We start from the raw sequence: 24,908 nt of genomic DNA on the forward strand, positions 1-24,908 counted from the left end.
TTGTTTCTTTTCTTTTTCCTCCAACAACTGCTGTAATCTCTCTTATTGTTTCTTTTCTTTTTCCTCCAACAACTGCTGTAATTTCTCTTCTTGTTTCTTTTCTTTTCCTCCAACCACTGCAGTAATTTCTCTTCTCATTCTTCTTGTTTCTTTTCTTTTTCCTCCAACAACTGCTGTAATATCTCTTCTTGTTTCTTTTCTTTTTCCTCCAACAACTGCTGTAATATCTTTTCTTGTTTATTTTCTTTCTCCTCCAACAACTGCTGCAATCTCTCTTCTTGTTTATTTTCTTTCTCCTCCAACAACAGCTGTAATCTCTCTTCTTGTTTATTTTGCTGTTCGAGCTGCCACTGTTGCAGGTTTTCTTGCAGCTGCTGTTGTCTCTCTTCTTGTTTCTTTTCTCGTTCATTTTCTCGTTCTTCTTGTTTCTTTTGTTGCTCTTGTATTGCTGCCATCAAGTCTGCTAAACTGTAGTTTGATTTTCCGCCTCTCGTTTCCATTTTTTTTTCATCCCACTTCTGACACCAATTTGTCACGTCTCGTTTGTTAATTGATTTTCCGTAACTTCGTTCCGACGGAAACTTTAGCGACACAAGTCCTTACTTAATAAAACTGGTTTATTCTTTCTGAATATAACTTTACCGATACACTTATTTTCAACAGTCGCTCTTTTACAAACGTTTTAACAATGAACGTTAACTTCAACAATACTTCCTCACTGCAGTTCAATTACTCACTACCTACACACATTATCGCGTCACGCCGTCACCCTCTTATATATATACCAGACTACCCTATATCTAGTAAATGCTAGGGCATTCACGAAGGAACAAGATAGTTCTAGAAACGTGGCATGACACTAGTCACGTGACCTCGCTGACGCAACAATATATATAGTTTGACCAAATACCCAGAATTAACCTTGACATTGACTTTGAGACTAGTGGGGAGGAGCTCAAGTTGGTTTGATCGTTTAGAACTTTTTTCTGGATTTGTTTTTAGACTTCTATTTATTTTTTAAATTTCCAGTCTATCTAGTTTTTACCTTTTCCACAGATATGTAAAATTTTGCAGTTTTTATCCAGATCAAATTGGTGTTTACTTTCAATAAGGTGGGATAGAAAGGTTGAATCCATTTTCCTTAATTTCCAGCTTCTAGAATGTTCATTAATTCTCGTTTCTATGGAATGTCCTGTTTGACATATGTATACACTATTACAGTCTTGACACGTTAGTTGGTAAACACTATTATTGCTGTACTTTTATATTTTGTCTTTGTTGTTACATAACATTTTGCCAAGATTGTACAGTCGAATAAAGCAACGATATTTTCCCTATTATAGTCTTCATGGTGGATGAATTCGGCCGTGCTTATGTCATCTAACATAAAGATGCAAATAAGTTATTTAAAAAAACAACAACAATTATATACTTCAAATATTGTAACAGTTAACTCTCTCCCCTAAAAGGGTGTATCCAGATGAAACCTTATTGTAACCTTGCATGTTAGCGTTCTTTCTGCCGCAGCCTTTTTAACATAATAATTTGATGTGTGTGTACAGCAAAGCCACATCGGGCTATTTGCTGTGTCCACCGAGGGGAATCGAACCGCTGATTTTAGATTTGTAAATCCAAAGACTTACCGCTGTTCCACTATCGTAACACATGTTTGTTAGAGGTTTATATTAGTATAAACTGAACTACTGAATAGATTGAGATGAGTTTCCTGCATTTTTTTCCCTCCTTGTTTGTATTCACGAAATTCGTTTTTACTAAATTCATAAATTCTAGTTTGCAGTTTAGATTCTTCGCCATCAATCAATCGAAATCATGGTTGGCTTAATTTAATATTTATTTTTATCATTACTACAACACCAGTGTTTCACTAATCTTTAATCACAGTAATATCGTTGTGTAGTTCTTTCCATGTCGCGTGTGTAAATAATTATTCTTTTTACAATTTCAAATTAATTCCAACATTTATTATTTATTTTAAGTTCTGCTGGACTGAAGATTGTGAAGAAGGCGAAAGCCGAATCGTTCAGAAAAATAATACAAACAATTTAACATCCGAAGTTAGTCGTTTGTTTATGTATTTATTTTCTATTTATGTTTAAAAAACGTCAGGCAACGTTACACAATTTATTAGAAAGTATTGTTATTTTATCAATAATCATGTATATTTCTGTATGAAAAAATAGTCATTCGGTTTGTTTCAGGTGGAAAAGAAAATTATCTTTTTATTTGATTATTTGAATTGACAGTCTAACTTATTTCAGTAATTCCGTATGTTACCTGCCTTTATTAAAAATCTGTGTCGTTTGAGTTGTAAATTTATTGGTGTTTTTAAATTTAACATGTAAAAAATATTAAACCAATCTCTAACTTTAACAACGATTTTTGTAAGTGTTATTATAGAGTTATAATTTTAAGTAATAGCTAGAGCTCAAACCATAAAGTTTACCTTTTTAAAAAGTTATTTTAGTGACAGTAGTCAGTAATGTTATTATTGTTAATGTTTTAATCGTTGTCATTGTCATATGACTATTGAGTTAAACTCAAAGTTGTCACTTGTAAGTTTTACTTTTATCATAATTCACATCTTATTGTTAGAATGATGCACAATAGTACACGATACAAACTTTGAGACACTGATGACAATATTGATAATGATAGTATTACTATTACTAATCACAATGACTCCGAATAAGTTGTAATGAAGTTGTATGTATTGTAGTTGTACTAGATTTAAATTTAATTAAACATTTAAATTTAAAGGCTCCCCTCACTTAGGGCCTAAGCAAGTCATCAACATCAAGTTCTTACCTTAGCCCAGGCTTAGGATGGAGTCTTAAAAACGATTTTTTTGTTTTACACAATTTATAATGTCTTCAAATAAATTAAGAAATAAGTGTCATTGCAAATTGTTTTACCCAGTTACATTATAACCTTATAGTTATAAGTTATAGTACATTTATGGTAACACAAACAAACAAATAAACAAGAAGAGACTTGAGAATATTGATGACTTACATTACAGTTTGACTGTTTTAGTGTTTACACATTTTTTTAAATGCTAAATATTCTACATTACTTAGAAGTTTTAAGAAAATGCTAACACATTCCATTCATGTTTTGTCCATTCAAAAAATTATGTTACTATTTGCATGCAAGTATCCATTTAAGAGCTTTAAATTTTTTCTACTTTGAAAATTGTTGTTATTATTTTATAAATTTCATTCTGAGACATGTCACACTCACAGCTTGGATTGCCTCATTTCACAAAGTGAAGTGTTAATAAGTTTGAAATTTATCATTTGTTGCAAAATATTCAGTATTTTTAATTTTTAAATATTTTTGTTATTTTGGTGTTTTTGTGTGGTAAATCTTATTGTTAATTTATTTTTATAAAACTAATCTAAAACAGTAAATTATCTCTTGTGATAAAAGATCATAAAATATTTTACACATAGTGATTTTTAAGCTCCTTTTTTCAATGAAATTTGTTTGTTTACTACTAGTTAAAACTCAGTCATTTCTTAATCATTAATGTTAATTTTTACATAACATTTAAAAGCCATCTTTAGTGCACATTCCAGATTTAAAAAATATATAATCAAAGTTTCAGTTATGAATCATTAAGTTCAAAACAGCAAAATATTGTATTAGTTAATGTTTGTAGAAAGACTTAATCTGTTTATTCTTGGTTGAAACCATAATGTTTAACTGTTTTAGAATGAAAAATGTGAATAACTTCTTGTGAGTTTTTTGTGTGTGTGATGTGGAAAAGTGAAGTGCTATTAGTGTTTTAAATACATATTTGACATTTTGATTTTACAAAGTTGTTATTTAAATTTTGCAGTCATTGCTGACATAATGGCACTAGAGTTTTTATTTGGTCGTCGTAAAACTTCAGAAGAGATGCTTCGACAAAATCAAAGAGCTTTAAATAAAGCTATGAGAGATCTAGATAGAGAGAGAGCAAAAATGGAACAGCAAGAAAAGAAGTTGATTATAGATATTAAAAAGATGGCAAAGGATAATCAGATGGTAGGTTGATGTGTCTGCAAAATTTGTCATTATTTTGTTTATTCTTTACAGTATTTTTGTGCTTAAAATCTAAACATTCTTTGTGAAACAAAGGTTACTTTTATAGTGTCAGCACTAATCCCATAATTTTTCTATTATTAAGTTTTAGTATATTAATAATTTTATATTTATAAATACAGTTTTTGGGCGGACTGTTTTAACAATTGATGTTTATTATGCTGACATGTTTTAATTTCAGAAGTATTATAAACATAGTTATTCTAGTTTTTAACAAAAAATTGTAATTCTATTACCAAAATAGTTTTTCTGTCATTATGAGGAACATCTGTTATAACAGAAGAGACAGTGTTCTAACTTGCATTTTTTTATATGTGTATAAACTGTATGATGTTCAGAGTATAGAATCAAGGCTTAATAAAATACAACTGCTTAACAGCCCAGATGTAGTGGACTACTAAAATATTAATGGACACCACATTTAGGTGGGAAGTTTCTGAAAGTTATATAATATCATGCTCAATAATCAAAGAAATTTCTACCACAAAATATTATTATTAAATCAAAAATATTTGTGTGAGAGATGTTGCATTATTCCATTATGATCTATTTGTTCACTAATCACTGAAGCAGCCATTAATACCAAAAGAGAGCTTAACGTGCTCATCACCATTGGGTCACGTTATCAGTATAGACCTGTTGAAGTATGGTTTCATGGGGGAACTGACAAGAACAAAGCCAAATCACCTAAAATTAACTATGAATACAGGAAGGTCAGAAAGTTTTTTGAATTATGAAGGAAGACATTTCATGCGAGGGCCGGTGTAAAGTTTTGCAAATTAAATATTGCCAAGGGCAATTGAGTGCAGTATATAAAGACTGGAGCAAAGTGAACACAATATTAGATGGTAAAGATGAAGATCGAGAAATAGCTGTTAGTGTCAGCAGAGGTAAGTATGTTTGGAAATACGTTTTCAGTTTAGGAAAATGATATCTTCCACAAAGTATATCAAAAGTTGACATTACATATGTGATATGTTTTTAACTTTGGATATTTTTTATTGAATTGTTGATAGTTTTATTTCAACTTAGTTTGAAATGATTTGTTCCAATCTTTTTTTGGTGTTTTGAGGTATACCTTTTTTTTCCAAAGGTTTTTTTGGTTATTTGGACAAGAAAACAAGATGTGATCTTAGTGTACTTAGGTTTTTCAAGAATCTTAATTTACTACAGTGTCTAAGAAAATTACATTCATAGGTGTTGGGGAAAGATTAGTTATTATAGGGTGTTTGGATGGGAGAAAGTAAAAAGCTTTTATTAACGGAGTCCAGTCAAACTGGACCCATGTTACCAGTAGAATACTGTAGATATCAGTCCTTGAGCCTTTGCTCTTTTTTATATTTACATTAATAATATAAATAGGAATATAATTAGTACATTAATAAAGTTTATTGATTATATTGAATGGGTATCTCTAGCTGTGTTACAGGATGACTTGAATAAATCAGCAAGTTAGATAAGTCTTTGGTAAATGACTGTTAATTAAGTGAAAGGTAATGCATTACGGTCATTATAATTTGGATCACATGTTTATTATAGATAGGGAACCCACTCTATAACATGACAGAAGAAAATAATTTTGGCTTTGTGGTGGATAAGTCACCAGGCCAACAAATCAGTGCTTTGTTGCTAGTAATAATGGCAAAAGAGTTTATATTAACTTCTGATCAGAGCCAACTAACTACTTAGAGCAAAACTAAAAATTAACCTGGTAATGAATGTAGATAATAAAATATACTTTAATTAAATTCTTACTTACATAGGTTAGAATGCATTGTTTCATCAGTTGGGTACCCTTGCTGTTAACAATATTTTTGGCTGTAATCCCAAATCTCTATAACAAAAGTCAGACACAGTTACAGAATATTTTGAAGGGTGCGGTTAAGCCTGCAAATGGGCATACATATAAGAACAACAATATATTTGTGATTTTGAATGTACATTTGTGATTTAACAATCTGAAATGAATGTAGGGTCAATAGGCAACATTGAAAATAGAGGTTTTCATAACATGCTTGTTTTAAATTTGCACTTTTTTATCTTGCTAAATATATCTTTAGGTATAAGATGCTGATAAATCTTTAAAGTAACATAATTCTTATGTATTAGAGCAATTTGATGTGTGCATAAGGATAATTTTGAAACAGTGTTCATCGGTATTTTTATATTTATCATATACAAGTTACACATACACTTATTGACAAAATTGACAGCATTTCACAATGGTGTCTTCCTACAAATTCATATATAAACAACTTCAAACTTAAAAAAAGAACTATATATATCAAATGCATACAAGAGACTATATAAAAACAAATTTCACAATTAATGCACAAAACTATAAACTAAAGTATTATTCCAAATTCACAGTTTACAAGTGCATTCAACATTGTAACAGTTTCTGGTTTCATGCCAATTGAAAAATGTGGTTATACAAATAAAAGTGCATGTGCAAATGCGAATGATTTTCCTGACACCTTTGGGAAATAGAGTCTGTAGCTCGCAGTACCTCTGTCGAGTCAATTAGACTCTACTTCAGGTGTAGGATTTACTCACAAAGGGAAAATGACATAATGAAATTTCTATAAGGATGTTGTTTTTAATAATGATTATTTTGTCAGATTTCAGAAAATCCAAAAATGGTGAAAAATATAGGTGTTGCATATTGAGAGCATATTGCATTGAAAAGGGTGGGGTTCAAATCCCCACCCCTGTATCTGCTACTTAAAGTATAACAAAAAATAATAAAATTAAAAACAATAAACATTCTTACCAATACTGTTAATGAGAGTAACATTAAAGAAATAAAAGAGTATATCCTACTTACAGAACACAAACATTTGCTGTTAGTTTCATGAACTCTTGCAGATTTAATACGAGTTGAACAATGTAACATCAGTATAACCTCATATAAGCAAAACCTTTACACAGTTCTCCCTAAAATTGTCTTTTGACTAATGGAAACCCATTAAACAACCCCAACAGTGTAACTTTAGAGAAGTTTGACATCTGATATAAATTATTATCACATGTTACTGTTTAGGTGTGGAGTCATGTGGCAGGACAATATAAAGAGTAAAGCAAAAAATTGAGGCTTATGGCGAGACAGAATAATAAATAATAAATTGAATGAATATATTGGTTCTAAAATAAATAGCTAGAATATTGTTTCTGTAATGAAGATATAACAATTTTTAATATCATACAAAGAAAACATATGTTAATTATACTAGTTGTGTCTAACACAACTACTCAAAATTTTAAGGGATCACTTTCACTTATCAAAACACATGGAGTAGACAACAGGAAGCATTAAATATAGTTAAATCTCTAAAAGCCTTGTAAGCCCCGAGAAAGTTCAGTAATAATAATAATAATACTTAGAAAGAAAAGTAAATTGTAAATATGGCAAAGAAAGTAATTAGCAAAAATTAATGTAACTTATCTAATTAAATTGTAGACATGAAAGTTTTCAAGTTGTGCTGTAAAACTACTAAACCTGTAATAAGTAGCAAGAATATTGTTGAATTCTCAAAAATTTGTGAAAAACAATAGTTTACTAGCTGTATCCAAGAAGTCTTGTAATATTAAATACATTATATTGTATCTAATAAGATATGAGTAGCAATGTAAAAATTCTTCAGTGTTTCTTCTTTCTTTCAGGATGCAGTGAAAATCATGGCTAAAGACCTGGTCAGAACTAGACGCTATGTTAAAAAGTTTATGTTGATGAGAGCAAACATTCAAGCTATTTCACTGAAAATTCAGACATTACGATCACAGAATTCTATGGCTCAGGCAATGAAAGGAGTTACAAAAGCTCTAAAAAATATGAATAAACAGGTAAATAATTGTTTAAACATGTATCGTAGTAAACATTTTCTAATGTTATCAGGAATAGCAGAGAGTTAAGTGAGAAGGTTTTTTACATTATAATTAATATTTTAGAACCAGTTAAGTCTTTAAAATGCTGTAATGTTGAACGTGTCTAGTCTCTTTTTAAAACAGGTTTTTAGGCCTGAATCTAAGCTTTATTTATTATACCTAAATTTGACAGTTCATTGATATATATTACTTTATTGTTTGCAACTGCTTAGTCACATGCTTGTAGATTATTACGGTTATTGATTCTCATGTGATCCTTTTTTAAATTAAATTGTGGTGAAAGGTTGTGAATAAAATAAACAAAAATCTTACTATGTACAACCAAAAAGAAACTTGTGGGAATTTAATAACATAGTTTTTTTCTAATTTTTAATAAAATTATGAATTGTATCAGAAGGTTGAATCAAATAAAAAAATAATTATGGTGTACACAAAATGGATATCTAGTAATGTAATTGATGAATGAAAATTAAGTGTAATGAATGACTGAAATTTCTTTTTTCAAAATTTGGGTATTTCAGTTGCTCATATAAAAGCATAAAGGTCACATAGTGATCATTATCATTTGTATGAAGGAATTGATGCTAGAACAGATTCTGTTGTGGGATACTAAAACTCCTATATTTGATAGGAACCATGTCAAGCCAGGTTGGTGCTGCCACACCCTCAACACCCCTAGTTTTAGCATCCTTGTATAAAGGGATACGTTTTGAACTTTACATGACTTTTCGTAACACAAAGTATATTTATGTAGTGTGTAGTAAATACTTAAAAAAATCTTAAAATTTATTTCCAGACACTTTTTTATACAAAAAGGCTTTCATAACAATAGAAACATAACACTCCATTAACAAGCATAAAGCATGGATTTCAGTTATTTTAAGCCTACCTTATTTTAATATGTGCAAATACTGTGTGAGGTTTTTAGACATCTACTTTGTGGATCTTTGTTTTGTTATTTTGTAGACATACAGTCATACTTTTCTATTTATTTCCATTTTAAAGGAACATTTTGATAGGAGCTGATCCACCAGGGTTGTGATAGGGAGAGATACCTCTGATCTTATAGTCTTTTAAGATTTTTAAATTCTCTACATTCTCTCTTATATGAAAGTGTTGATTTTTTATTTTCCCCAAAAAAATAAACAAAAAAAACTAGAAATGTCACAGCATTTTGATGCTTAACTTTCTTCAAAATGTATGTACCTTGTGACTTTTTAGTATCAAACTAGTGAAATGTGAGAGGTGACACTGAGAACTTAAGTATGCCATGTGAACAGCCTTTAAGAACAAGACTGTCCCATATAGCCAATACAAAACAAAATCATAATAATGAAGGGAACATGACCTTCCTTGAGGGTAGAAAGGTCTGAGGGCAAGTACTTAGTTCTCCCTCCATCCCCTGATATTGTGGTTCATACTGGGAGGTTTACTGCTCAGTTACATGAAGGGACATCTATGCATTGTTTGCCATGTTTGTCGGAGCAACATGTTTTAGCCTACAAACACCAGGTGGACACTTATTTAGATTCTCAAAGAATCCCACTCCTTGATATTTGGGGTTCCAGAATGGAGTCTGTGGTCAACCTGAGTAGATCACATTTTTCTTGAATTTGTATGACCCTAACTATGGTGTTAAGGTATTTATTACTCCTCCAACTTTTCTCAGAAGCTTCTCAGAGACCACTACATCAAGTTGGTGATGAGTTGAGATCATTGTTAGCATCTACCTTGGTTCGATTCTCAGCTTCTGCACTTTCCCTAGTCTCTTGACTGGTATTTTGTCAGGATTTGTGGGGTAGAGATGCATTGTTGGAGGGATTTCGTATACTGGCTACCACCCTCCACAAGTTCTATAAGGCTCCATTCTCTGACCCTTGATATTTGTGGGTGTTCCAGAGTCTTTGGAATCAAGGATTGATGTCGCCCATCTGCATTCATCCCTGTTATCATTGGCTTCTTTACTTTTCTTGGCTCCTACAGGTATCATAGCTCTGCCTCTATTCAAATGTCCCGACACCAGAAATCACCACCACAGTCCATTGGTACCCAGCAATAATGCTACTGTATACCTTTGGGAGTTTTTTGGGGCTTGACTTTGAGAATTTCTGGTTGTGTGGAACACATTTACCAGAGATCAATGGGTACTATAGGTACATGCATCAGGATTAGTCATTCAGTTCACATCTTCACAACCATTATCCACCCAACCTGTAGTGCTTCTGCCTCTCACAGATACTTGGATTCTGGAACTTCATTCAAAGGCAATTGGAGATTTGTTGGTTAAAGGGCCAGTGGAGGGAATTGCTCAGTAAGACAGGAGATTGGCTTCCAGTCATCGATCTTTCTCGTCCACATCAATTCCTAGATCCTTTAAGGTTCACAATGGAGTCATTCCTCACTCTGCATTGGAACTTTTTACCAGGATTGTGGATGACCAAGTTCAATGTTGCCAATGCCTATCTGCACATTCCCATAGCGGAGTTGTCCCACCACTATCTGAATTTTGTGTACAAGGGTCAGATTCTGCAGTTCATGGCTCTGCCTTTCAAACTAGCATTGACACCACATGTTCTGTCGAATCATGCGAGTTTTTTCATATCACCTTCATTCTCTAGGCCTGTACACATTCCATTACCTGAATGACTGGTTACTGCTGGCACCATCTTGCAGTTGGTGGAATATCACACCCAGATTCTACTTTCAGAAGCAACTAAGGCAGGCTTTATTATCAGAGCCAATAAATCTATTCTCATTCCACCACAATAGATCATCCATCTGAGTGCTTTTTCAACACATCTCCCAGTCAGGCTCAGTCAACTCCCATCAGGCTCCACACTTTGGCACAGACAGTCTGACTCTTACTTATGTCTCCTCCCACTGTGCAGATGGTTCTTTCTCTTTTGGAAAGATGGGCATCACTCAAATCCCTCATTCATTTGGGATGAGTGCACATGAGATCCCTTTAGTGATCTCTTCATGATCAGTGGATCATGAACAGTGATTCACTTTATTCCCCAGTCTCCTTATCCAAGATCAACATCTTCAATCTTCAGTGGCAGTTAGATCAGAACAATACCATGATAGGTGTTCCACTTCCGCTACCTTGTCCAGAGATCCATCTCTTCATGGATGTCATGCTTCAGGGATGGGGTACATGTCTCGACAGTCAGGAATTCCAGGACCTATGAATGGTCAACGAGGCTTCCCTACATACTTTTTTAAAGTTCTTGCTGTCCACAGAGTGATGTCTCAAGATCTGGACTTATTAAGTTGGATTTGCTCTCAGGCGGGACACTGTTGGTTGATGTGTTTGCCACTCATTGGAACACTCAACTACTGGCATTTTGGTCTCCGGTACCTCACCCTTGAGCATTGGCAAGAGATTCATTCAGTCAGTACTGGATGAGAATATACTTCTATGCCTTCTCACTGATTCTTGTGTTACCCAGAGTACTAGCTATGATTTGTTCAACCCCTTGTCAGGTTCTGTTGATAGCACCTGATTTGTCAGTTCAACCCTGGTTTCCATTTCTATGGTACCTTCAGACGTGCCCACCTCTTCCACTTCCTCATTGGCCATCTCTGTTGCAGCAGCCATGATCCAATATCATACACCCACCCATCCTAAAGCTCAAGCACAGCATTGGGATTTAACTTCTAAGTTTGCCATGTAACTGTTTCAGTCTTTGCATAGTCCCATGATAGACATTTATCAATAGAAATTGCATACATATTGACAATGGTGTATTGCAAGGAGGTGGAACCCACTTCATCCAAAAGTACTAATCATAACTTGTTTTTTGACCTGGCTCTTTGGCAAGGGTTTCACATTTTCCACAATCACCTTATAAAAGGTGGCCTTATTGACTACCTTTAGATACTAGAGACGAAAATTGTTTGAGTCCCCAGTGCTCTCCGGGTCCTTCGATCCTAAACGACCATTCCAGTTACCTAACTAGTATATTAAGGTGGTATTACATGCTCTTTCTCAACATCTGTTTGAGCCCTATGACACTGGCAGCCAAGGAATAGGGTAAATCCTTTTCACTGATTTAGCTGACTGCTATTCCTTACCTCTATGACCAATCGGATCCCCATTGTTTTTTCCAGAGAGGTTCTTGAAATGTTAGGTGTTGTCCACACTAATGCCTTTAGTGGTGTTAAACAATGATTTTTTGTTCATTGGGATCCTTCAGTTTTCTGGGAGTTATCCCCAGTTACTTTGTCAAGATGGGTATAAAAATTGATTCATATTGCTTAGTCTGGGCTATCTTTGGAGGTGAGGAGACTTCTGCAAGTCATGTCTCATCAGATTTATCACATTTCTATGCCCTCAGCAGTCTGGTTGAATTACCCACTGGAGGACATTGTGCAGGCTTTTATGTGGACCTCCTTTAACTCTTTCAGCATGGACTCGGTGCCTGGGACCAACCTCGTAACCATTTTGTGCTTGTTATAGTTTTCATGCTATAACTTTTAAATTAGTAAGTGTATGTTCACTAAATTTGGCATATTATCAGTAAACATTGCTAGGCTTTCTTACTCAAAATATCAGATTTTTTTTTATTAAGTCTTAAGGTTTGTTAAGCAATGTTTTTCTCGTGTCTTTTTTCATTTCACATTTTGCCTATCCAACATGCAAGGTATTTTTTTCATTTGAAGATTAAAAATGCTTTTATGCATCAGAAAATTTTCAAATTTCACATATGAATTCTCTATAATGTCCAGATACTGAGATAGTTATCAAACATTTCTTAAGAAAAAAACTTTATATTTTATATGTTATTTCTTTAACTAATCTCTGTACAGGTTCAGTCAATTTGACTGATCTCGTAACCACCCTAAAAAATTAGGAAATAAATATAAATTATGCCTTTTTCATTCTAGAATGACTGCAAATTATAACATGAAAACACAAATGTGATGACATGGCCTTTGACCCGTGACTTGTGTAGAACGGGTTAATACTTTTACCTCACATTATTTGCATGATCTACGAGGATCTTCCTCTGAGGGTTTTTAGACTACTCCCTGTAGCTATCTTAACTGCATCTGCCTAATTATAGTAAGGGATGAGTATCTTTATTACTAATATTGTCTATTCTTTACTTTCCAGAGTCCCTTACCTTTTTTTCACAGGATGCCACTTTCACAGGTGTGCTTTTATCAAATCAATTCCACACTAGCAACCATTAAAACTGTATACTTTATGTAGGTTGCAACAGGCTTTGTAGAAATGTGGTGTTCCATAAGACCAACTAGAGGCAGATCAGGTGATATTACTGTACTATGTTGGACTACCACTCTTGGACTATCATGAGTAAAGCATAAGGGTATCCGGCTTGTCCCTGCCGATCATTGAATTGAATAAATCAGGACAGTTTGCTTGGGAAAATTTAGGGAACTTGGTTCACCTATTGCACTACTTCCAGAGCATTGTTCTTCAGAACTCCCTAGTGTACATAACCCCCCAGATTCCACTGTTGGAGATAGGGAAACCTTACCACACCTGGTTTCCAGTCACTGGGGTGGTAGACAGAGGTTATTCCTCCAGAGTGTTCAAGTGAATTTCCTCCACTCTTGGAGAAGCTGGGGGCCCTCCTACCTGAGACCCTATATGTTTTGTTTTTTTCAGATGTGTGGTAGGAGAGGCACCAGCCTATGTGAGAGCCTACTCGTAATACCAGAACAGATTTGATGCTCAGTTATCTGGTAGGGTTGAGCTTTGCCCTTCTTTTTGATCAATATCGGTTCAGTGAATTGTTCATGGAAGAGGGTCCATTTGTCTCATCATGATTCCAAAAGCAGAATGCTTCCATCTTGGGTCCATGTTGAGCACTGTTCTTTATGTTCTCCCCATAATTCCAGGGACAAGTGGAATTTACCTTTTTTACATGGTTCAGGAATGAGGATGAGTGTTCGTAATTCCAGACCATAGAAGTTTTGTTTCCTAAAGTTGAGTGTGGCATACAGGATCCCATCATTCTGAGTTTGGAGTGTTGCCTTTCAGACTTCTTCAGGTTGAGGAGAAGGTTTGACCACTTTGGTGTTGCTTTTCTTCTCTTTGGGATTCTGGTGGTTCAGAACACATCACTCTATAGCTACAGGTTGAGATCCACTCACAAGTATATATATTGTAGTCCAAATGCCCTAGCCACCAACGTGGGATTTAGGGACCATGGCCCTATAATTCCAATCCCGAGCAGTGGAACCTCGGCTATCTGGTTGGGGCCTGGCCAGTAGTGATGGTATACCATGTGAAATTCCACCTGCAGTGCATGAATTAGGTTCTGGGTGAAGAGCATACCTGTTCTTAATGTAGTGAGGTTCCCCTACTAGGATGCTAATCTTCTGTTGGCACACACACACAATCTAGGCAGATGCATTCTGTATGGATAATGCCCTCATTGGCCCCTCTACCTTATCAATGTAGGATTCTAGTTGTAGTGTGAGTGGAGGTAAGTATGTTTTGGAAGTTCACATTTTCATAAATCAAAAATGTATTTCCAATAATAATTACCTCCTTTCACACTCTCCCACTCTTCCCATTAAGAGCCAGTGTTAGAGACTGCGGATCAGGTAAGCTTGAAAAAGTGATAATATTATTTGAATGAGGTGCCTATACACAGTACCAGGATAGAGGGCACATTGACATAGGTGGAAAGTGTCATGAGACAGATATAACCAAGGGCAATCAAGTGGGGAATAAAAGTCTGGAACAAACAAAAATATTTCAGACGAACGCTTAGATGGGCAAAGGAAGAAAACCCTAGCAGTTGAGTAATAGCTATAGTGTGAGAAGAGGTAAGTATTAATGGAAATACATTTTCAATTTAAGAAAATTCTAACATTTAATTCTTGCCAGATGTTGATATAAATCACTGCAGATTTTGAAGATACTGGCAAATTTCTGATTTGACTGACATTATTACTTTAAAAGTTAGCTTACTAATGAGTCACCTATATTTGCAAAATATGGCTAATCTTATATTCTTTCTAGTGGAAAATATAATGAAATTTATTTAACTGATAACTGCTTTGAAATACTTTGCTTTACTCAGTACAAAATTTATGGGAACAAAAGTCACCAACTGTTTTGCTCAGCACCTGTGCCCCATGATTTCTGATCTGCATATATATTTGGTAAAATGAATGTAGCCACAAAGTTATTGGAAATCATTTAAATTTCATGCAGCTGGAAGGTGTGGATGTAGCCAGAGTCATATGTTTAGCCATATCTAGTGGGGTAATGTGCTTTCCAAGTGCTCAATGTTATTACAGCCACCCTTGCTGGCTATGGGGCAACCAGTAATCACTAAATAGGTAACTACTGCTCTTTCAAATGACAATAACATGCTCATAGACAAGAAGTGTAAGCTTTGGTGTAGACTGCTTGCTTGCAATTTGACAAATAAATCACCTCATTGAGGGCACTCGTTAACTCAACTTTTAATAAATAAAGAATAAAATGTACAAAAAGAGAGAGTGAGAAATGAATCAGGTTGTCTCAGAAATAATCAATTATACCCAGGCCATCACTGCTATACTCAGTGTAGTGTGTATGTATATCTGCAATAATCTATAATTTTTAGAGGTTATTTAAATTCTTGTGATTGTAGGGTATATCAGAAGTTTACACAAATAGGAAAGACAAAAACATTTTTCTACATGTATCATAAAAATATTTTACAATGATCATTGTAATCCATTTTTATGACTTGTATGTATACTTGCTATAAAATTGTTTCTTTGTTATTACTTCAGGAAATTATTTTTTATATATTTTAAAGGTTTACTTGGTTTTTACTGTTTTTATCTCTGTTGAAACAGCTAAACTTACCACAAATTCAGAAGATTATGCAGGAGTTTGAGAAACAATCTGAGATTATGGACATGAAAGAAGAAATGATGAATGATGCTATTGATGATGTTATGGAAGATGAAGAAGATGAGGAGGAAAGGTGAGTTGCAATGGGTGTATTTTTTAAACTTAGTCACTTTTTATTTTTGTTTATGAACTGGTAAATTTTGAAATATTCAAACTTCTAGTTAAAGTTATTACACAGGAATGACTCAAAGTTTTCTGTAATTAAAGCTCCACCGAAGGTGGACAGAGGCTATAGTTTCATCCCTGTGAGTGTGTATGTGTTTGTCAGCAAGGTTTCTTAAAAATGACTGAATGGATTTGTACAAAAGGTGATATATATTTGGACTATGACCCAACTTAAAAGTGACTAGTTTTTGGAAGATCATGTCTTAGGAAGGTCATGAAAATAAAAAATTTCTTATCTATTAATATGGAGACTGATTTTTGAAACTTTGTGGACTATGTAGAATATAATTCTTCATAGTCTTGCCGAATATGATCAATGTTGCCTGGCAGGGGTATGTACTCTACTGAGTGCCCCTCTAGTTTTGTGTTCAGTTCACAAAATATAAAATCTAACTTTAATAATTGCTTTTTTTTTCTTTTTGTAGCATACATTTTTATGGAACATGGAAATTATAATCAAATGAATATGATCAATGTTGCCTGGCAGGGGTATGTACTCTACTGAGTGCCCCTCTAGTTTAGAGTTCAGTTCACAAAATATAAAATCTAACTTTAATAATTGTTTTTTCCTTTTTGTAGCGTACATTTTTATGGAACATGAAATTATAATCAAATTTCAAACCAGTATAGATAAGCTTATTTTGCTTACATTTTAAAAGAAATTAACTAAGCATGATTTTCTTATAAAATCATTAAAGTAAGTATTATGAATTTAGATACAATTGTTCTTTTAATGTTGCAATACATTATTGGTATAAAAATTTGCCTTTTAAACTTAAAATGTACAAAGCACAACTTCAGTATGTTTAGCATATTAATTTCATATTTTTCAGATTAGCTATGTTCTGATGGACATTTACTGTTGAAACTTAGTTGAATGGACGAAAATGTTTTGAAATGTCCTCTTCTACTCTTGTGTTTCTACAACAGGCAGTTGTCGTCCATTCAACTAACTTTCATCATAAATACTCTGCCTAAACAATCTATCAAAGGGCATTTACCCTTGCTTGTAGATTTTGAATGCTTTACACAACCTAATGTAGATGCATAACAATATTGATATTAAGAACAAAAATAATGCTCAAGATTTTGTAATATTAATATTCAGAATGTTACTTACCTCATGCACAACTGCTGTGGAATTTTCTGTGCATGCCACAAGCCTTGAACAAACTCCCACACCTACACGTGTTTACGTGTATTGTAGAATGAGCTTATGATCATGTACTAGTGCTCACAGGGATTTTTGTGCATCAAATCTGTGTCGCCCTTATACTGGTGAGGGTTAGAGCATTACGATGATTACCTCATAGGCTGGTTTCCTCTGCATTGCCTGTGTTAACACTTTTTTTTCCCCCTGCATTTAGTTTTCTGATGTTTTGATTGATTTTTTTCTTTATTTCCTTTGCACTTGTTTACAATTTTGTGTTGCCTGTAGTCACCACATTTGTTTTGTTTTTTTCCCATACTAAAAAACAAGAAGTAACCCGTTTTTGTTAGTGGTGTCAACTCTTTATTAGGAATTCATAAGTCCATGTTTCTTGACATCCAGAGGCTCCGATGATCCTATTCAAGATTCATCTACACCTGTTATAATAATGAATGGGGGTGCATTATCTGTTTAAGATGTTTCAGTTTTTGCTGGGCTAGTTCTCTTTTGCCTGCATATTCCTCAATTTTAATCCCTCATTGTTCTGTTTTCTTACCTTTGGTGGAGCCCACCTCACCTGTAGTTGATTTTGACCAGTACTTTTCTCCTCCAGTCATTGCTTTGGTTCTGATTCTTCTCTTCCTGATAAGGAATAGGTGCCTTCTTTTTTTTTGTTTCCTTGGCTCATTAATCAAGTCTGTGACATTTTTTTCCATTTTACCTGTCAATCCTGATGCTTCTTGCATTCCTTTATTTCATGACTCTCTGTTTAATAATATTCTCTTTTTCTCTTCCATCCCCTAACATGCATGCCCATGCTGATAATTTTTCCCAATTTCTTGTTGATCAACATTTTCCTTGTCCTGTTTTCTTCATGACTCCTATTCTATGAATATGGTCATGGCTCTTCTGTTTTCCTTGAATCCCTTCTGTTTGCTTGGGACACTTCTCTTTTTCCTTCATTATGTCTTTCTTTTCACCAGTCTACACATTTTCATCTTACCTTTACCCAGCTCCATTATATCTCTACTTTTCACTCCTCACTGAAGCTCTCCATTGTGGTCCATCAGTTTTGTTGAGGATGCCTGTTCCTATTTGTTTTCCACATTCATGTCTATTTTTTTTCATCTGCTGTCTCCCTTTTAACCTGGTTTCTTTATTTTGGGGATTTCCTTATTCAAGTTGTTTCCTTCCTAGTGTATGCCTGCAGGTTTTGAAGATTGTAGCAAATTTCAGGTATTAGTTTAACATTATTCTCTTAAGAGTTAATTAACTAGTTAATGATCTATATTTGCAACATATGAGTTATCTTGTATGATTTCTAGTGGAGACCATGATGAAATTTATTTAAATTATGATTGCTTTCTTGTACTGTACTGTATTCAGTACAAAATTCATGGATGCCAGTGTCACTTAACTGTTTTGCTCATTGCTTGTGCCCCATAATATAGAATTTATGATCAGCATCAATATTATTAAAACTAATGTGGCCCCCTCCCTCTCATATTTATGATCTTTTTCTTGTCTGAATCTTCATTGTCTTCTGGATGCAGCATTGGTGGCTGTCTCCCAAAATAACTAATTGTTTATTGACATTGCTTTGTTGTCCAGAGAATTGTTTCTGAATCAACTTCAGATGGATGGCTTTCTCTGTCTGTATTGGGCCCTCTTTCCTGGGCTGTGGCTGACCAGAATTGAGATTTCAGATGTCTTCCCTCAAATTGCCATTTGTCCTATGGTCCATTATCTCCTCCATTTTGTCCACAATGGGTATGCCTTTGAGTTCTGTACTCTTCCCTTTGGCCTGGCAGTGGCTTTTTATGTTATCAACTAGCTCATGCATTTGTTTGCTTCGTGCATGCATTTTCTAGCTTTTGTTTCCATTTTTCTCTTGACTCTGTCTTATTGGGATTGAGCAATTGTTACCTCCACACTTCTTTAGGAGGCCTCTCACTTGGGCTTGTTGGTCAAGCTTTCCATGTCCATTTTAATTTCCACTTAGTATGTTGTCAACCTGGGAGTTTTCATCAACTCTTGTGTGGAATGTGTTCAACCCTCTCTCTTATGCCTTTGCATCTGAGGAATGGTTTTTAGGGCACTTTTTCTCCCTGTGTGTGAGGTTCTCTTGCTATTGGGAACATTTACTTCACTAGAAGCCCGTATCTCTCAGTTGTTCACATGTGTCCCATTCAATGGACTCTGATGGATAAGGGGAACATGTTTCCCAATCTCTTTACCCACCCTTGTGTCTCTACCTTTCTTTGTACATCCCTCACTATTATAGTGGTTTGATTGCTCCATCATGACCCAAGGTTTGTCACTCTCCTCCTTCATCTCATTCTGCATCTTTACACTGATGCCTTTTTCCAGTTTGGGGATGGCTTTAGTCTCAGGATGAGCTTTCTTTACATATTAACATTCTAGAAATGACTGTGGCTTATTGAGTTTTCCAACTTCAATTGCAGATATCCTATAATCTTGTGATGATCCACTTAGACAACTCTACAGTTGTTTCTTAAATCAATCCAAGGAGGGACCTGTGATTTCTCACTCTAGACTCAGTGTTTTAGGTCTACGATCATTGTATTCACCTTACAACATGCCCTGATTTGCATGTTCTCAATATGGTGGTGGATTGCATCCTTCAATATTCTGTTGGATTTTTTTCTCATCTTAGGATTCCTCAGGTAGACACTGTTGTGACTTCCTTCATTTCCAAACTTATCCTCTTTTGGTCACCCATCCTAGACTTGACAACTATGACTACCAATGCTCTTAGACAGTATTGGTCTAATCTCTTTATTTATGCTTATCCTCTTCTTTGCTTTCTTCCACAGGTCCTTTGTATCATTTGATGTACCACTTCTAAGGTTCCATTTTTCATAATAGGGTGTTGTGCTTTCGTCTTGACAAGTGTGATTTGTTCAGTCCCTTACAAAATGTATGGGATTTTCCCAGTGAATAGCCTGCTTTCTCTCATTTTTGTAGGCCTTCTACTCTTGCTATTTGTCAGTATAAATGGGCTGTGTATCACTAATGGGCTCTCCGCTGCTCTTTTTGTTAAGGTCATCCTATTTGTTTACTTCTTACTTCCTTCTTTGGTCTCCTGCTCTTTGTATCATTTGTCTCTTGAGAAATATTTTCTTCTTGCTTATGGGCATTGTCATTTGGACATTTATGCCTTGGACACCTCTCATACTCTTAGCATAAAGGCTGATTGATGTTATTTCCAGACTGCTCCTTTCTTATGAAGAGATGGGCTGCCTGGGAGGGCAGTTGGATGTTTCCCTGTTTAAGAAGGATGTGGTATCCACTAGGTAACCACAGTTTCATGGAAGTCATGCCCCATGGGTTTTTCCATTCTGTTCCTATTTCAGAAAGGAGCTCATCTTTGTAATTAGTCTGCACTGGTCCCTCCACCATTTTCAATGTGAGATTCTAGCTTTTAATGGTACAGAGAGGTAAGTAGCATTTTTTTACCTGTGAATGTATTTCAGAAAGATACTTACCATGTTTCCACCCATCTTTCCCACTTATGATGAATTTTCTTTGGCTCATCAAGAATGAGCCTGGAATTATGTGTAAGTGCATACAGGGATTACTGTGCATGGAAGTTGTGTCGTCCTCCTGTTGGTGGAGGAATACATCATAGGGTAGTGCAATACATGTGGACATGTGTAGGAATGGGAGTTTGTTCAAGGCTTGTGGCATGCACAGGAAATTCCACAGCAGCAGGTAAATAGCTCTTAGTGGTGTGGAAAGGTAAGTATCTAGCTGAAATACATTTTCAGGTAAGGAAAATGTTAACTTTATTTAGTTAATTTTTGCCTTCTATTAGTACAGTCATACTTGTTTTAATAGCCAACTTTCTTTAGAAACAGCTTTTTATAAAGGAAAGTTTTCTTAGTTTCATTCAGTTTCCAAAGTTTAAAACTTTTCATATTTCCGTATTTAAACAGTGTAACCATGGACTTCTTAAAGTCCAGCTGTATGTAGACTACCTTGTTTGCACATACTTTTTCATACATAATTTAACTAGACTGCAAAAACATACAGAATTGAAACTAATCTCAACCCTGTCTAATGAATGCATCTGTATTATTAATTACTAGTTCAGTACAGTTTGAAGCTTGGAAAATTAAAGTAGAGACCTTCTAATGTTTTTTTTACAATAAACTTTATATTCAAATTTATTACCATGTGCCTCAAAAAAGCAAAGCAAGTTGATAAAGTTTCAGTGTTTATTGTAAATAAACTGTTAAAGTATTCCAAAAACTGAACAACATGTTCAGGATTTGTAAAGATGGTAAAAATATTGTGTTCATACCTTTAGTGGTACAGCAGTTTGAAAGACATCATTCATTCTTCTAGCCATTGGTTTTCATGAAAGAGGGATCTAAACTTGATCCCATAGCTACATGATCTATGTAATCATTGAAATGTTATTAAACAATGAATGGGATTCTTTGATAACAAATTTCATGAGTTTTAAAAGCATGTTTAAGGATCAACAAACCATTATCATTGTCAGTATAAACTAAGTCAGGACTTAGATGTATAATTTCTTCTAAAAGGGATGTTAGTATGAAAAGACTTCATCAAAACTAAGACATTAAACCTTAATATAAAACTTAAAGTTCTGTATTTCACTTGAAAATTCAAAATAATCTCTTAAAGGTAATTTACTCTTAGTAAATTTTTCCAAAACTTTAACTAAAAACTGTGTTGGCCCCCCAGTGGCACAGCAGTATGTCTGTGGACTTACAGCGCTAGAAACCGGGTTTCGATACCCGTGGTGGACAGAGCACAGATAGCCCTTGTGTAGCTTTGTGCATAATTAAAATCAAACAAACAAAACTGTGTTGTAACTTAGCTATAAGTACCAATGTTTGAAATTATAGGTCTCAATAGCCCATCTTAGATAGTCCACGAAACATTTCTGGATAATGCCTTGATGGTTTAATATCTAAATATTCTGTTTATGTTAGTAAATTGTAATTTACTTTTTAGAATGTTAATAAATATCACTTTATATATAATCTCTGGTTTTTATTGGATCCTCCTAGCTTTATCCAAATAATCTAATCTAGTTTTAGTTGGATCTGTCTGCTGTGTCTAAATAATCTAGCTTGTTCAGTATAACAGTCCTATTTCTATCAACCAATTTAATTATGACAATGTTCTCATTTTTCCTCTTTACTTCCATATGAAGACCCATGTTCTTAACTTTAGTTATTGAATTAAATAAGTCATGAATATTCTGCTTGAGTTCTAATATTACTGAAGAATCTACAACTTTTTGAACATGTAGATAATTTTGATAACTGTTTTAGAAACTGTTCAAAATTTAAAAATTATGGGATCCACAATAGCCAAAGCTATAATTAGATTAAATTGGTCAAAAGATGGATCTATGAGCTAAAAGTTTGTACTAGAAAAAAAACTCAGAACCATTCAATGAGCCATTATGCTGCAGATAATATATCTTCAAATTCCAATTTGTTAGCTGTAATGAACTTAAAATCACGGGACAGTTTTTCCAATGTCACTGAACTTGTAATATAAATAATTGAAAATTACAGTATTGGTGAGTTTTATAATTTAATTATTTACTTGATGCCATCTTGATTCATTTAATTTAGCAAAATGTTTATATTGAACTAAAATGTTTATTCTTTTTCTCATTTACCTAATTTTGTAGTGATAGAAGTCTAAGTTAGTGGCTTGTTTAAATATAACAAAAGCTTCTGTTGACTAACATATTAAAAGATTTGTGTAACAATTTTTTATTTTAGCAGTTATCTTCAAAATTTATTATACTGTTTAAATTGATAACATTGAGATATGGAGATATTAAAGATTAGAAACTTTGATATAACATTTAAATGTTTACAGTCATTCAAAAAATGTACACGCTAACTCATTTTTAAAAAATCCAAGATTTATTTATTCTCTTCTTTTCTGAACTGTGATAAAATAAGTTTATCACAGTATCTTATAATCATATTTTGAATAAAGTTGTACTTTAGAAACCTGTTAATAAATTTTTCTAGCATGTTCAGTTTATCCCTCTAAGCATTTGTTAATTTTTAAATTTGAAAAGTGTATATTTTTGAATCTAGTTACTCTGCTTGTCTTCTAGTGACACTGAGTAAAATACTAATTTTGTATTTTACTTGGGATATCCACAACAGTGTTTTTAAATGTAAGGATTGTGTGTGTGTTATATTTTTATTTTAGTGAGGCTCTGGTGTCCCAAGTACTAGATGAATTAGGTTTACAGCTATCAGAGAAGTTGACAGGTCTTCCAAGTGAAGGAGGTTCACTTAGTGCTGATTCTCAGAAGAACAAGCCTGCTGTAGCATTAACAGGGGCTGATGCAGATCTGGAAGCTCGTTTGGAAAACCTGCGAAAAGATTGAAGAAAGTTAATCAAACAGAGTAACTGTAAAGAAGTAATTAAGTCTTTAAAATTCATATCATATGTTAGATTGTTTGTATAGTTAATTAAATTTGTAGTTTTTAAGCATAAATTAATTCATCAAATTTATTTCATTGACCTTTTCCAAATGGAAGTTCTCAGATTGAACTTCTTTTGATTTCTACAAAATTTAGTATTTTATATAAATTAATAGTTTTCCAACTTTGTATTTTAAAAGACAGGTAAATTAGGTAAGTTGTGGCAGTCTAGTTTTATTAACATTGCAAGACATTTTTACATTACTACTGAAACATTTCATACATCGTACTTAAAAGTTTGGTAAAGTAATTGATACTGGAAAAGAAGTTAGTATTATTATTTTACCTCTAATTGATTAAAAAACTGATATTGTTTAGCAGATTTAAACTTTCTGCTGCTATCCAGAAAATTTTCATAAGTATTAAAGGCAAACAAAAGTGTGTTGTTTTTATAGATACAGCTGGAACTTGGAAATTCTGAGCTTAAGCTTAGTACAGCTTGGATTGAAAGTATTTTTATGATATTGTGAGAAAATATTCACAATCTGAAGAGTTTGAAATTATCAAACATTTCTTGTGCCTGCTACTACTAGAGTAACATTTTACTTGCACCAGAAAATTTTAACATGCATTTTCATGGTAACTGAAGCAAAATTGATTTACCCTTCAAAAACAAAATTTACATTAGGTCTTGTACCTTTTTTCTGATAGGATTGTTTTTCCAAAAGAAGCAACTGAAGTACTGAACCCTACATTTAGATCTACATGAAAATGGAGGGATAAGACAATTTCTTTGCAGGGAGAAAGTTTAAATAATTTAAAGGCTTATAGACAGTGATAGGATTTATTAGTGAATGAAATTTTATTCAATTTTGAAAAAGATACTGCAGAGAGATCAGTATGGTGAGCAATAAACTTCTACAGAACTTTAAGTCTGTCCTTGTTTACTCTAAAATTAAATAGGTTTGTATACAGAAATTAACAGAAATTGATCAACCAAACACTTGTACTTCTTGGTTGCCTATACACGGCCTTAAAATTTACTGGTTGTGTAGTTTATATAGATATAGCATATATGGAACAAGCTATCAGGTAAAATTTATTATTAATTTACTACATATACTTAGTTGTGCTACCTTACTTCCATTCCCAATGGTTTTCTTAAAGAAATCTCATGCTGTTTTTTATTGACTGTTACATTTTGGCACTTGAATTTCATGCATGAAAGTCTCCTGTAAATGTTGGTCTGCTG

At 33.7% G+C, this 24,908-nt stretch overlaps 1 protein-coding gene across 8 annotated transcripts in view; it reads left to right on the forward strand.

Annotated features, from left to right (window-relative positions):
• Positions 1–1,772: 1,772 nt before the first annotated feature.
• LOC106474938 (charged multivesicular body protein 2a-like) overlaps positions 1,773–24,908 on the forward strand; it is a 44,025-nt gene continuing 20,889 nt past the window's right edge. For 3 of the 8 annotated variants that reach the window (XR_002609101.1, XR_002609100.1, XM_013935641.2), the window contains exons 1-5: positions 1,956–2,075; positions 3,863–4,050; positions 7,771–7,950; positions 15,826–15,956; positions 23,439–23,652. Coding sequence is in view for 6 of the 8 variants with exons in the window: in XM_013935641.2 (XP_013791095.1) it covers positions 3,877–4,050; positions 7,771–7,950; positions 15,826–15,956; positions 23,439–23,619 (666 nt within the window). In the remaining 2 variants the exon portion in view is untranslated. Of the gene's footprint in view, positions 1,834–1,955; positions 2,076–2,140; positions 2,220–2,319; positions 2,403–2,504; positions 2,574–3,862; positions 4,051–7,770; positions 7,951–15,825; positions 15,957–23,438; positions 23,653–24,908 lie in introns of those variants that run through there. The other 5 variants (XM_022380117.1, XM_022380131.1, XM_022380123.1 and 2 more) reach the window with 5 other exon arrangements.

Source organism: Limulus polyphemus, unplaced genomic scaffold (assembly GCF_000517525.1).
Source record: "Limulus polyphemus unplaced genomic scaffold, Limulus_polyphemus-2.1.2 Scaffold143, whole genome shotgun sequence".
Taxonomy (NCBI): domain Eukaryota; kingdom Metazoa; phylum Arthropoda; class Merostomata; order Xiphosura; family Limulidae; genus Limulus; species Limulus polyphemus.